At 45.0% G+C, this 14,374-nt stretch overlaps 1 protein-coding gene across 1 annotated transcript in view; it reads right to left on the bottom strand.

Annotated features, from left to right (window-relative positions):
• adam19a (ADAM metallopeptidase domain 19a) overlaps nt 1–14,374 on the bottom strand; it is a 279,529-nt gene that overhangs the window by 115,979 nt on the left and 149,176 nt on the right. The window contains exon 9 of the mRNA XM_085967554.1: nt 12,156–12,227. Within this exon, the coding sequence (XP_085823680.1) occupies nt 12,156–12,227 (72 nt within the window). The remainder of the gene's footprint in view (nt 1–12,155; nt 12,228–14,374) is intronic.

The raw sequence follows: 14,374 nt of genomic DNA, 5'->3' as shown, positions 1-14,374 counted from the left end.
TAAATTCCCCAGCTGCCATGGTGGGATTTGAACTCACAGTCTCTGGATCATTAGTTCAGGCCCCTGGATTACTAGCCCAGTGACATTACCACTACGCTACTGTACCCAAATCGTTTAATCATCTTAAACACCTCGATCAGATCACCCCTTAACCTTCTATATTCAGGGGAATACAAACCTCGTCTGTGCAACCTGTCCTCGTAATTTAACCCTTTTAGCCCTGGTATCATTCTGGTAAACCTACGCTGCACCCCCTCCGAGGCCAGTATATCTTTCCTAAGGTGTGGTGCCCAGAACTGCTCCCAGTGCTCCAGGTGTGGTCTAACCAGGGTTTTGTACAGCTGCAGCATAACTTCTACCCCCTTGTATTCTGGTCCTCGAGATATAAAGGCCAGCGTCCCATTAGCCTTTTTGATTATTTTCTCGACCTGTTCATGAGATTTTAATGATCGATGTACCTGAGATCCATGTCTCTTTGGACCTCCACTGTTTTTAGCCTTCCACCATTTAGAAAGTACCCTGTTCTATTCTTTCTAGGTCCAAAGTGGATGACCTCACATTTGCCACAGTTTTGCCCATTCACTTAATCTCTCGGTATCTCTTTGTAATTTTATGCTTCCATCTACACCGCCTACAATGCCGCCCATCTTTCTGTCATCGGCAAAATTGGATCTATGACTTTCTATGCCATCATCTAAGTTGTCAATAAATATTGTGAATAGTCGAGGCCCCAACACAGATCCTTGCAGGACACCACTAGACGCCCCTGCCAATTTCAGTACCTACCCATTAGCTCTGATGATGTGGAATCTGTATGGGTAGAATTGAGAAATACTAAGGGGAAAAAAACATTAGTGGGAGTGGTATATAGACCTCCAAACAGTAAGGTGGAGGTTGGGGATGGCATTAAAAGGGAAATTAAAGAAGCGTGCAATAAGGGCACAGCAGTCATCATGGGTGACTTTAATCTACATATAGATTGGGCCAACCAAATTAGTAACAATACTGTGGAGGAGGAATTCCTGGAGTGTTTATGGGATGGTTTCCTGGACCAATATGTCGAGGAACCAACCAGAGATCAGGCCATCTTAGACTGGGTATTATGCAACGAGAAAGGATTAATTAGCAATCTTGTTGTACGAGGCCCCTTGGGTCGGAGCGATCATAATATGATCGAATTCTTCATTAAGATGGAGAATGAAGTAGTTGACTCAGAGACAAGGGTCCTCAATTTAAATAAAGGAAACTACGATGGTCTGAGGAGCGAGTTGGGTAGGATTGAGTGGGGAATGGCGCTCAAAGGGTTGATGGTGGATAGGCAATGGCAAACATTCAAAGACCAAATGGATGAGTTACAGAATTTGTTCATCCCAGTTTGGCGTAAAAATAAAACAAAAAAGGTGACTCAACCGTGGCTAACAAGGGAAATTAGGGATAGCATAAGATCCAAGGAGAGAACATATAAATTGGCTAGAAAAAGCAATAATCCTGAGGATTGGGAGCAGTTTAGGAGTCAACAAAGGAGGGCAAAGGGATTAATTAAGAAAGGGAAAATAGAATATGAGAGTAAGCTATCAGGGAACATAAAAACTGACTGTAAAAGCTTTTATAGATATGTGAAGAGAAAAAGATTAGTGAAGTCAAACGTAGGTCCCTTACAGTCAGAATCAGGGGAATTTATAATGGGAAACAAGGAAATGGCAGACCAACTAAATGCATACTTTGGTTCTGTCTTCACAAAGGAGGACACAAATAACCTCCCAGAGATGCCGGGGAACATAGGGTCGGATGAAAGCGAGGAACTGAAAGAAATCAGTATTTGTAGGAAAATGGTGTTAGGAAAATTGATGGGACTGAAGGCCGATAAATCCCCAGGGCCTGATGGTCTACATCCCAGGGTACTTAAGGAAGTGGCCCTAGAGATAGTCGATGCATTACTGATCATCTTCCAGAACTCGATAGACTCTGGAACGGTACCCATGGATTGGAGGGTAGCTAATGTTACCCCACTATTCAAAAAAGGTGGTAGAGAAAAAGCAGGGAATTATAGACCGGTAAGCCTGACATCGGTAGTGGGGAAAATGCTAGAGTCTATTATAAAAGATGTAATAGCAGAGCACTTGGAAAGCAGTGACAGGATCGGACAAAGTCAACATGGATTTACAAAAGGTAAATCATGCTTGACTAATCTACTGGAATTTTTTGAGGATGTAACTGGTAAAATAGATAAGGGAGAACCAGCGGATGTGGTGTATTTGGACTTTCAGAAGGCTTTCGATAAGGTCCCACACAAGAGATTAGCGTGCAAAATTAAGGCACATGGGATTGGGGGCAAGTTATTGACTTGGATAGAGAACTGGTTGGCGGACAGAAAGCAAAGAGTTGGAATAAACGGGTCGTTTTCCGAGTGGCAGGCAGTGACTAGTGGGGTACCGCAAGGATCGGTCCTAGGACCCCAGCTGTTCACAATATATATTAATGATCTGGACAAGGGAATTGGACGTAATATCTCCAAATTTGCAGACGACACAAAGCTGGGCGGGAGGGTAAGCTGCGAGGATGTCGGGAAACTCCAGTACGATTTGGATAGGTTGGGTGATTGGGCAGAAACATGGCAAATGCACTATAATGTGGATAAATGTGAGGTTATCCACTTTGGTGGCAAAAACAGGAAAGCAGATTATTATTTGAATGGCAATAGATTGGGAGAAGGGGAAGTACAAAGAGACCTGGGGGTCCTTGTGCACCAGTCGCTGAAGGTAAGCATGCAGGTGCAGCAGGCGGTTAAGAAGGCAAATGGTATGTTGGCCTTCGTAGCAAGAGGGTTCGAGTACAGGAACAAGGATGTCTTGCTACAGTTGTACAGGGCCTTGGTGAGACTGCACCTTGAGTATTGTGTGCAGTTTTGGTCACCTTACCTGAGGAAGGACGTTCTTTCCATGGAGGGAGTGCAGCGAAGATTCACCAGGCTGATACCTGGGATGGCAGGAATGACGTATGAAGAGAGATTGTGTTGATTTGGCTTATACTCACTGGAGTTTAGAAGATTGAGAGGGGATCTCATCGAAACCTATAAAATTCTGTCAGGTCTGGACAGACTAGATGCAGGAAGGATGTTTCTGATGGTCGGGGAGTCCAGAACCAGGGGTCATAGTCTAAGGATAAGGGGTAAGCCATTTAGGACTGAAATGAGGAGGAATTTCTTCACCCAGAGAGTGGTGAACCTGTGGAATTCTCTGCCACAGAGGGCGGTGGAGGCCAGTTCATTAAATATATTCAAGAAAGAGTTGGATATATTTCTTGAGGCTAAAGGGATCAAGGGATATGGGGAGAAGGCAGGGACAGGGTACTGAATTGGATGATCAGCCATGATCTCATTGAATGGCGGAGCAGGCTCGAAGGGCCGAATGGCCTACTCCTGCTCCTATCTTCTATGTTCTATGTTTCGATCTCCACTCTCTGTCTCCTGCCGCTCAGCCAATCTCCTAACCAGGTCAATAATCTGCCCTCAATTCCGTGGGCTTCTACCTTAGTTAACAATCTCTTAGGTGAAACTTTATCAAATGTCTTCTGGAAGTCCATATAAATAACATCCATAGACATTCCGCTGTCTACTACTTTAGTCACCTCTTCAAAAAATTCAATCAGGTTTGATGGGCATGACCTGCCTTTCACAAATCCAAAATAACAACAGAAAATGCTGGAAAAACTCAGCAGGTCAGGCAACATCCATGGAGAGAAATTTGAGTTGACGTTTCGGGTCGAACCCTTCTTCAAAACTGGAAAGAAAAGAAAATAGATCGAAGGCAGGGCTGCGATCGGACAAAAGTGAAAGAGACAAAAGAAGTAAAAGAGCTAGACGAGATGGTAATAGGCTGAGATTAGGTGTAAAGTGTACTGGCAGGGCAAGAGATAGCTGCCAGGTGTGAGAGAGAAAGAAAAGGAAAGGGGGGGGCGGGGGAAAGGAGTGGAAAAATTACAACGAAAAAATGTAATAGGGGCCGAGGTTATGATCTGAAATTGTTGAACTCGATATTGAGTCCGGAAGGCTGCAGAGTGCCTAATCGGAAGATGAGGTGCTGTTCCTCGAGTTTATGTTGAGCTGCTGGTTCTCTCTGATCAACAGAAAATTTTCGAGGTTTTCAGTCACCCTATCCTTAATTATAGACTCTAGTAATTTCCTGACAACAGATGTTGGGTTAACTGGTCTATAATTCCCTGGTTTCCCTCTCCCGCCACTCGGTAAAAGCGGAGTGACATGCGCAATATTCCAATCTAAAGGGACAGTCCCTGAATCTAGAGAACTTTGGAAGATTATAGTTCGGGCATCTGCACGGTGCTCACCTACTTCCTTTAAAACCTTGGAATGGAAACCATCTGGTCCTGGGGGTTTGTCATTCTTTACTGCCATTATTTTCTTCATTACTGTTATTTCGCTTACATTAATTCTGGTGAGCTCCTGTCCCTGATTCAATATTAGTTTCCTTGGGATTTCCGGCATGCTATCCTCTTCCTCTACTGCAAATACTGACGCAAAGTAATTATTCAACATGTCCACCATTTCCTTATTTTCATTTGCAGTATCACCATTATCAGTTTTTAAGGGGCCTACATTGCTCCTGACCACCCTCTGTTTCCTAATTACACAGGATTACACAGGATATACAGCACAGAAACAGGCCATTCGGCCCAACCAGTCCATGCCGGCGTTTATACTCCACTCGAGCCTCCTCCCGTCTTTCCTCATCTAAATCTATCAGCATAACCCTCTATAGATTGGGAAAAGGGGAAGTGCAACGAGACCTGGGTGTCCTTGTGCACCAGTCGCTGAAGGTAAGCATGCAGGTGCAGCAGGCGGTTAAGAAGGCAAATGGTATGTTGGCCTTCGTAGCGAGAGGATTCGAGTACAGGAACAAGGATGTCTTGCTGCAGTTGTACAGGGCCTTGGTGAGACCACACCTTGAGTATTGTGTGCAGTTTTGGTCGCTTTATCTGAGGAAGGATGTTCTTGCCATGGAGGGAGTGCAGCGAAGATTCACCAGACTGATACCTGGGATGGCAGGAATGACGTATGAGGAGAGATTGGGTCGATTGGGCTTATAGTCACTAGAGATTAGAAGAATGAGAAGGGTCTCACTAAAACTTATAAAATTCTAACAGGACTAGACAGACTAGATGCAGGAAGGATGTTCCCGATGGCGGGGGAGTCCAGAACCAGGGGTCACAGTCTAAGGATAAGGGCTAAGCCATTTAGGACTGAGATGAGGAGGAATTTCTTCACCCAGAGAGTGGTGAACCTGTGGAATTCTCTACCACAGAAGGCAGTTGAGGCAAATTCATTAAATATATTCAAGAAGGAGTTAGATATATTTCTTAAGGCGAAAGGGATCAAGGGATATGGGGAGAAAGCAGGGACCGGGTACTGAATTTGGATGATCAGCCATGATCTCATTAAATGGCGGAACAGGCTCGAAGGGCCGAATGGCCTACACCTGCTCCTATCTTCTATGTTTCTATGTTTCCCTTCTCCCTCAGATGCTTGTCTAGCCTCCCCTTAAATGCATCTGTACTATTCGCTTCAACCACTCCCTGTGGTGACGAGTTCCACATTCTCACCACTCTTTGGGTAAAGAAGTTTCTTCTGAATTCCCAATTGGATTTCTTGGTGACTATCTTATATTGATGGCCTCTAGTTATACGAACATACGAATTAGGAGCAGGAGTAGGCCACTCGGCCCTTCGAGCCTGCTCCGCCATTCAATAAGTTCATGCCTGATCTGATTACTCCACATTCCCGCCTACCCGTGATAACCTTTCACCCCCTTGTTTACCAAGAATCTATCTACCTCTGCCTTAAAAATATTCAAAGACTCTGCTTCCACCGCCCTCTGAGGAAGAGAGTTCCAAAGACTCACGACCCTCTGTGAGAAAAAATTTCTCCTCATCTCTGTCTTAAATGGGCGAGCCCTTATTTTAAACAGTGACCCCTAGTTCTAGATTCTCCCACAAGAGGAAACATCCTCTCCACATCCACCCTGTCCAGACCCCTCAGGATCTTATATGTTTCAATCAAGTCACCTCTTACTCTTCTAAACTCCAGTGGATACAAGCCCAGCCTGTCCAACCTTTCCTCATAAGACAACCCGCCCATTCCAGGTATTAGTCTAGTAAACCTTCTCTGAACTGCTTCCAACGCATTTACATCCTTCCTTAAATAAGGAGACCAATACTGGACACAGTACTCCAGATGTGGTCTCACCAATGTCCTGTATAACTGAAGCATAACCTCCCGACTTTTGTATTCAATTCCCCTCGCAATAAACAATAACATTCTACTAACTTTCCTAATTACTTGCTGTACCTACATACTAACCTTTTGCGATTCATGCACTAGGACACCCAGATCCCTCTGCATCTCAGAGCTCTGCAATCTCTCACCATTTAGATAATATGCTTTTTTATTCTTCCTGCCAAAATGGACAATTTCACATTTTCCCACATTATACTACATTTGCCAGATCTTTGCCCACTCACTTAACCTATCTATATCCCTTTGTAGCCTCCTTATGTCCTCTTCACAATTTACTTTCCTACCTACCTTTGTGTCATCAGCAAATTTAGCAACCATACCTTCGGTCTCTTCATCCAAGTCATTTATATAAATTGTAAAAAATGAGGCCCCAGCACTGATCCCTGTGGCACACCACTCGTTACATCTTGCCAACCAGAAAATGACCCATTTATGCCTACTCTCCGTTTCCTGTTAGCTAGCCAATCTTCTATCCATGCCAATATGTTACCCCCTACACCATGAGCTTTTATTTTCCACAATAACCTTTGATGTGGCGCCTTATCAAATGCCTTCTGGAAATCTAAGTACAGTACACCCACTGGTTCCCCTTTATCCACAGCACATGTTACTTCCTCAAAGAACTCCAATAAATTGGTTAAACATGATTTCCCTTTCACAAAATCATGTTAACTCTGCCTGATTACTTTGAACTTTTCTAAGTGCCCTGCTATAATGTCTTTAATAATAGCTTCTAACATCTTCCCTATGACGGATGTTAAGCTAACTGGCCTGTAGTTTCCTGCTTTCTGTCTCCCTACGTTTTTGAATAAAGGAGTTACATTCGCTATTTTCCAATCTAATGGAACCTTCCCTGAATCTAGGGAATTTTGGAAAATTAAAACCAACGCATTAGCTATCCTGTTTGACAAACCTATTGGAGTTCTTTGAGGATGTAGCTAGTGGAGTAGACAAAGGGGAACCAGTAGATGTGGTGTATCTGGATTTTCAGAAGGCCTTCGATAAGGTCCCCCACAAGAGGTTGGTGAACAAAATTAGGGCACATGGAATTGGGGGTAATATACTAGCATGGATTGAGAATTGGTTAACAGACAGAAAACAAAGAGTAGGGATAAACGGGTCTTTTTCAGGATGGCAGGCTGTGACTAGTGGGGTACCGCAAGGATCGGTGCTTGGGCCCCAGCTATTCACAATCTATATCAATGATTTGGATGAGGGGACTAAATGTAACATTTCCAAATTTGCTGATGATATAAAGCTAGGTGGCAGTGTCAGTTGCGAAGAGGACGTGAAGAGGCTTCAAGGGGATCTCGACAGGCTCAGTGAGTGGGTGAGAACATGGCAGATAGAATATAATGTGGATAAATGTGAAGTTACCCACTTTGGTAGAAAAAACAGAAAGGCAGAGTATTTCCTAAATGGTGAAAGATTGGGGAATGCAGATGCTCAAAGGGACCTGGGTGTCCTTGTACATGAGTCACTGAAAGTGAATGTGCAGGTGCAGCAAGCCATTAGGAAGGCAAATGGTATGCTGGCCTTCATTACAAGAGGATTTGAGTACAGGAGTAAAGAAGTCTTACTCCAATTATATAGGGCATTGGTGAGACCACACCTGGAGTACTGTGTACAATTTTGGTCTCCTTACCTAAGGAAGGATATACTTGCCATAGAGGGAGTGCAACGAAGATTCACAAGATTGATTCCTGGGAATGCGGGACTGTCGTATGAGAAGAGATCGAGTAAACTAGGCCTGTATTCTCTTGAATTCAGAAGAATGAGAGGGGATCTCATTGAAGCATAAAAAATTATTACAGGGCTTGATAGGGTGGATGCTGGGAGAATGTTTCCCTTGGCTGGGGAGTCTAGAACCAGGGGCCACAGCCTCAGGATAAAGGGTAGGCCATTCAGGACCGAGATGAGAAGAAATTTCTTCACACAGAGGGTGGTGAATCTTTGGAATTCTCTACCCCAGAGGGCTGTGGAGGCTCAGTCATTGGGTATATTCAAAACAGAAGTCGATAGATTTCCGACTAGTAAGGGCATCAAGGGATATGGAGATAGGGCCGGTGAATGGAGTTGAGGCAGAAGATCAGCCATGATCTCATTGAATGGCGGAGCAGGCTCGAAGGGCCAAATGGCCTACTCCTGTTCCTATTCCTTATGTTCTTATCTCACTAGCCACTGCTTTTAAGACCCTAGGATGAAGTCCATCAGGACCGGGGACTTGTCAGCCCGCAGCTCCAACAATTTGCTCAGTACCACTTCCCTGGTGATTGTAATTTTCTTGAGTTCCTCCCTCCCTTCCATTTCCTGATTTACAGCTATTTCTGGGATGTTACTTGTATCGTCTATAGTGAAGACCGATGCAAAATACCTGTTCAATTCAACTGCCATCTCCTTATTTTCCATTATTAATTCCCCAGACTCACTTTCTATAGGACCAGCGCTCACTTTGTTAACTCTTTTCTTTCTTAAATATCTATAGAAACTCTTACTATCTGTTTTTATATTTCTAGCGAGCTTTCTCCCGTAGTCCAGTTTTTCTCTCCTTATTAATCTTTTAGTCATTCTTTGCTGTTTTTTATATTCTGTCCAATCTTCTGACCTGCCACCCATCTTGGCGCAATTATATGCTTTTTCTTTAAGTTTGATACTATCTTTAACTTTTTTAGTTAACCACGGATGGTGGGTCCTCCCCTTGGAAATTTTCTTTCTTGTTGGAATGTATATATTCTGTGTATTCTGAAACATCCCATTAAATGTCTGCCACTGCCACTCTATTGACCTATCCCTTAACCTGATTTGCCAGTTCACTTCAGCGAGCTCTGCTTTCATGCCCTCATAATTGCCCTTATTGAAGTTTAAAATACTAGTCTTGGACCCACTCTTCTCTCTCTGAAACTGAATGTAAAATTCAATCATATTATGATCGCTGCTATCTAGGGGTGCCTTCACTATGAGGTCATTAATTAATCCTATCTCATTGCACAATACCAGGTCTAGTATAGCCTGCTCTCTGGTTGGCTCCAGAACGCGCTGTTCTAAGAAACTATCCCGAAAACATTCCATGAACTCCTCATCTAGGCTACCTTTGCCCATCTGATTTTTCCAGTCTATATGTAGATTAAAATCCCCCATGATTATTGTTGTACCCTTCTGACAAGCTCCCATTATTTCTTCCTTTATACTCCATCCTACCGTGTGGTTACTGTTGGGGGCCTGTACACCACTCCCACAAGTGACTTCTTGCCTTTATCAGTTCTCATCTCTACCCAAACCGCTTCTACATCCTGGTTTCCTGAACTTGGGTCATCCCTCTCTATTGTGCTAATACCATCATTAATTAACAGAGCCACCCCTCCACCTTTTCCTAGCTTCCTGTCCTTCCTAAATGTCATGTACCCTTCGGTATTCAGGTCCCAATCTATGTCATCCTGCAGCCATGTTTCTGTAATGGCGATCAGATCGTACTTATTTATTTATATTTGCGCTATCAGTTCATCTGTTTTGCTTCGAATGCTACGTGTATTCAGATGCAGAGCCTTTAATTTTGTCCTTTTATTATTTTTGTAACCTCTAGCCTTATCTGTTGATTTACTCTTAGATCTGTACTCTCTATCCCTTCCTGTCACGATCTGTTTATCATTTCCCATATTAATACCTTTCTCTATTGCCTTGTCTCTAATCTTTGAATTCCCACATCTTCCCAAATTTGATCCCATGCCCCCGATATTTAGTTTAAAGCCCTCTCTACCGCCCTAGTTATACGACTCACCAGAACACTGGTCCCAGCACGGTTCAAGTGAAGACCGTCCCAACGATACAGATCCCACTTTCCCCAGTACTGGTACCAGTGCCCCAGGAATCGAAACCCATTTCTCCCACACCAGTCTTTGAGCCACGCATTCATCTCTCTAATTTTATTTACCCTGTGCCAATTTGCTCGTGGCTCAGGTAATAATGCAGAGATTATTACCCTCGAGGTTCTGCTTTTTAATTTAGCCCCTAGCTGCTCATACTCTCTCAGCAGAACCTCTTTCCTAGTTCTACCTATGTCGTTGGTACCTACATGGACCACGACCACTAGCTCCTCCCCCTCCCATTGCAAGTTCCTCTCCAGCCCAGAGCAGATGTCCCGAACCCTGGCACCAGGCAGGCAACACAGCCGTCTGGACTCTCGCTCTTAGCCGCAGAGAACTGGATCTATCCCCCCCTGACTATGCTGTCCCCAATTACCACTACATTCCTATTAACTCCCCTCACTTTAATGGCTTCCTGTACCTCGGTGACATGGTCAGTTTGCTCATCCACCCTGCAGCCACCGCTTTCATCCATACAGGCCGCAAGAACCTCAAACCTGTTGGACAACTGCCCACAAGTGGAAACACTCTCTCTGTATCCACTCTATCAAAACCTTTCATAATTTTAAAGACCTCTATTAGGTCACCACTCAACCTTCTTTTTTCAGGAGAAAAGAGACCCAGCCTGTTTCGTCCTTTCCCGATGGGTATAACCTCACATTTCTGGTATCATCCTTGTAAATCTTCTCTGCACCCTCTCCAGTGCCTCGATATCCTTTTTATAATCTGGCGACCAGAACTGTACGCAGTACTCCGAGTGTGGCCTAACCAAGGTTCGATACAGGTTTAGCATAACTTCCCTACTTTTCAATTCTATCCCCCTAGAAATAAACCCTAGTGCCTGGTTAGCTTTTCTATGGCCTTATTAACCTACGTTTTTGTGTTGATTTTGATGTCCCTTGCAAATTTCTTTTTGTACTCGCTTTTTGTAGCTCTTACTATCTGTTTTGTGACCCTTTGCTGTTCTTTGTATCTTTCCCATTCACCAGGATCTGTGCTATTTTTTGCATTTTTGTATGCCCTTTCTTTTAGTTTTATGCTGTCCCTTAATTCTTTAGTTGTCCAGGGCTGTTTAATTTGGCAAATAGGGCTCTTGCCCCTCAGGGGTATAAACTGGCTCTGGATCACCTTCAATTCTTTTTTAAACATCTCCCACTGATCTTCTGTCGTTTTACCCATAAACAGATTTGCCCAGTTTACTGTGGACAGTCTCTGCCTCATCCCGTTAAAGTCGGCCTTACCTAAATCTAGAATCTTAGTATCTGCTTCACATTTCTTCCATTCAGACACTACGTAAATATTTATCTGATCGCTATTAGATAAATGTTTACGCTCAGTTAGGCTATTAACTAAATCTGACTCATTACTCATGACTAAATCTAATATGGCTTGCCCCCTTGTTGGTCACCCTTTCTCTTAATATACTTGTAAAAACATTTAATATTGTCCTTGATATGGTGAACAGCACTGGACAGGACTGGGCACTGGGCAGCACTGGGCATTGAAGAACACTGAGCACTGGGCAGCTCTGGGCACTGGACAGGACTGGGCAGCACTGGGCACTGGCCAGGACTGGGCACTGAGCCGCACTGGGTACTGGACAGGACTGGGCACTGGGCACTGGACAGGACTGAGCACTGGGCACTGGACAGGACTGAGCACTGGGCAGGACTGAGCACTGGGCACTGGGCAGGACTGGGCAGCACTGGGCACTGGACAGGACTGGGCACTGAGCCGCACTGGGTACTGGACAGGACTAGGCACTGGGCACTGGACAGGACTGGGCACTGGGCAGCACTGGGCATTGAAGAACACTGAGCACTGGGCAGCACTGGGCACTGGCCAGGACTGGGCACTGAGCCGCACTGGGTACTGGACAGGACTAGGCACTGGGCACTGGACAGGACTGGGCACTGGGCAGGGCTGAGCACTGGACAGGACTGGGCACTGGACAGGACTGGGCACTGAGCCGCACTCCCTTGTACCTTATCCACATAGTTTGCTATTTCCAGGATCCTCTCCTTGGTTTTTCCCAGATTGCTGCGCTGGCTCTGAAACTGAGAAAGGGATACAAGATCAAATTCCACGTGGACCCTTGAGCACACTGACCCACACCCTATAGAACACTGACCCACACCCTATAGAACACTGACCCAAACCCTATAGAACACATTGACCCACACCCTATAGAACACACTGACCCACCCTATAGAACACACTGACCCACACCCTATAGAACACACTGACCCACACCCTATAGAACACTGACCCACACCCTATAGAACACACTGCCCCACACAATATAGAACACTAACACACACCCTATAGAACACACTGACCCACACCCGAGAAAACACTGACCCACACCCTATAGAACACACTGACCCACACCCTATAGAACACACTGAGCCACACCCCATAGAACACACTGACCCAACCCTATAGAACACAATGACCCGCACCCTATAGAACACAATGACTCACACCCTATAGAACACAATGACCCACACCCTATATCACACTGACCCACACCCTATAGAACACACTGACCCACACCCTATAGAACACTGACCCAGGCGTTATAGCACTGACCCACACCCTATAGAACACTGACCCGCACCCTATAGAACACTGACCCACACCCTATAGAACACTGACCCACACCCTATAGAACACTGACCCACACCCGAGAAAACACTGACCCACACCCTATAGAACACTGACCCACACCCGAGAAAACACTGACACACACCCGAGAAAACACTGACCCACACCCTATAGAACACACTGACCCACACCCTATAGAACACACTGACCCACACCCTATAGAACACACTGACCCGCACCCTATAGAACACAATGACCCACACCCCATAGAACACACTGACCCACACCCTATAGAACACTGATGCACACCCTATAGAACACTGACCCACACCCTATAGAACACAGACTCACACCCTATAGAACACTGACACACACCCTATAGCACACTGACCCACACAATATAGAACACTGACATACACCTTATAGCCCACTGACCCACACAATATAGAACATTGACCCACACCCTATAGCACACTGACCCACACAATATAGAACACTGACCCACACCCGAGAAAACATTGACCTACATCATATAGAACACTGATCCACACCCTATAGAACACACTGACCCACACCCTATAGAACACAATGACCCACACCCTATAGAACACACTGACCCACATCCTATAGAACACAATGACCCACACCTTATAGAACACACTGACCCACACCCTATAGAACACACTGACCCAACCCTATAGAACACAATGACCCGCACCCTATAGAACACAATGACCCACACCCTATAGAACACAATGACCCACACCCTATAGCACACTGACCCACACCCTATAGAACACTAACCCACACCCCATAGAACACAATGACCCAGACCCTATAGAATACACTGACCCACACCCTATAGGACACCCTGACCCACACCCCATAGAACACACTGACCCACACCCTATAGAACACAATGACCCGCACCCTTTAGAACACAATGACCCACACCCTATAGAACACTGATGCACACCCTATAGAACACTGACCCACACCCCATAGAACTGCTTTAAGGAGGGATGATATATAAGCGGGTTCCTCCAATGAGGCATATGGGTAGAACTTAAAAACAAAAAGGGGGCAAGCACTTTGCTGGGAGTGTACTATAGGCCCGCAAACAGTCAGGGGGAGATAGAGGAACAGATATGTCGGCAAATCTCAGAAAAGTGCGAAAATAATAGGGTAATAATAGTGGGGGATTTCAACTTCCCCAATATTAATTGGGATAGTCAGAGTGTGAAAGGCTTAGAAGGTGCAGAATTCTTAAAGTGCATCCAGGAGAGCTTTTTGAGCCAACGTGTAGAAAGTCCTACAAGAGAGGGGGCGATACTGGACCTAATTCTGGGGAATGTAGCCGGGCAAGTGGTGGAAGTATCAGTAGGAGAGCATTTTGGCGACAGTGACCATAATTCGGTGAGATTTAAGGTGGTCATGGAAAAAGACAAAGACGGCCCGGAAATAAGGGTTCTAAATTGGGGGAAGGCCGATTTTAATATGATAAGGCAGGATCTGGCCAAAGTGGACTGGGAGCAGCTACTTATAGGAAAATCCACATCAAAACAGTGGGAGACTTTCAGAAGGGAAATAGAGAGAG

This window comes from Somniosus microcephalus, chromosome 2 (genome assembly GCF_052327205.1).
Source record: "Somniosus microcephalus isolate GS21.2 chromosome 2, FLI_Smic_1.0, whole genome shotgun sequence".
Lineage (NCBI taxonomy): Eukaryota > Metazoa > Chordata > Chondrichthyes > Squaliformes > Somniosidae > Somniosus > Somniosus microcephalus.
This window is presented reverse-complemented; position numbering and strand designations above follow the sequence as displayed.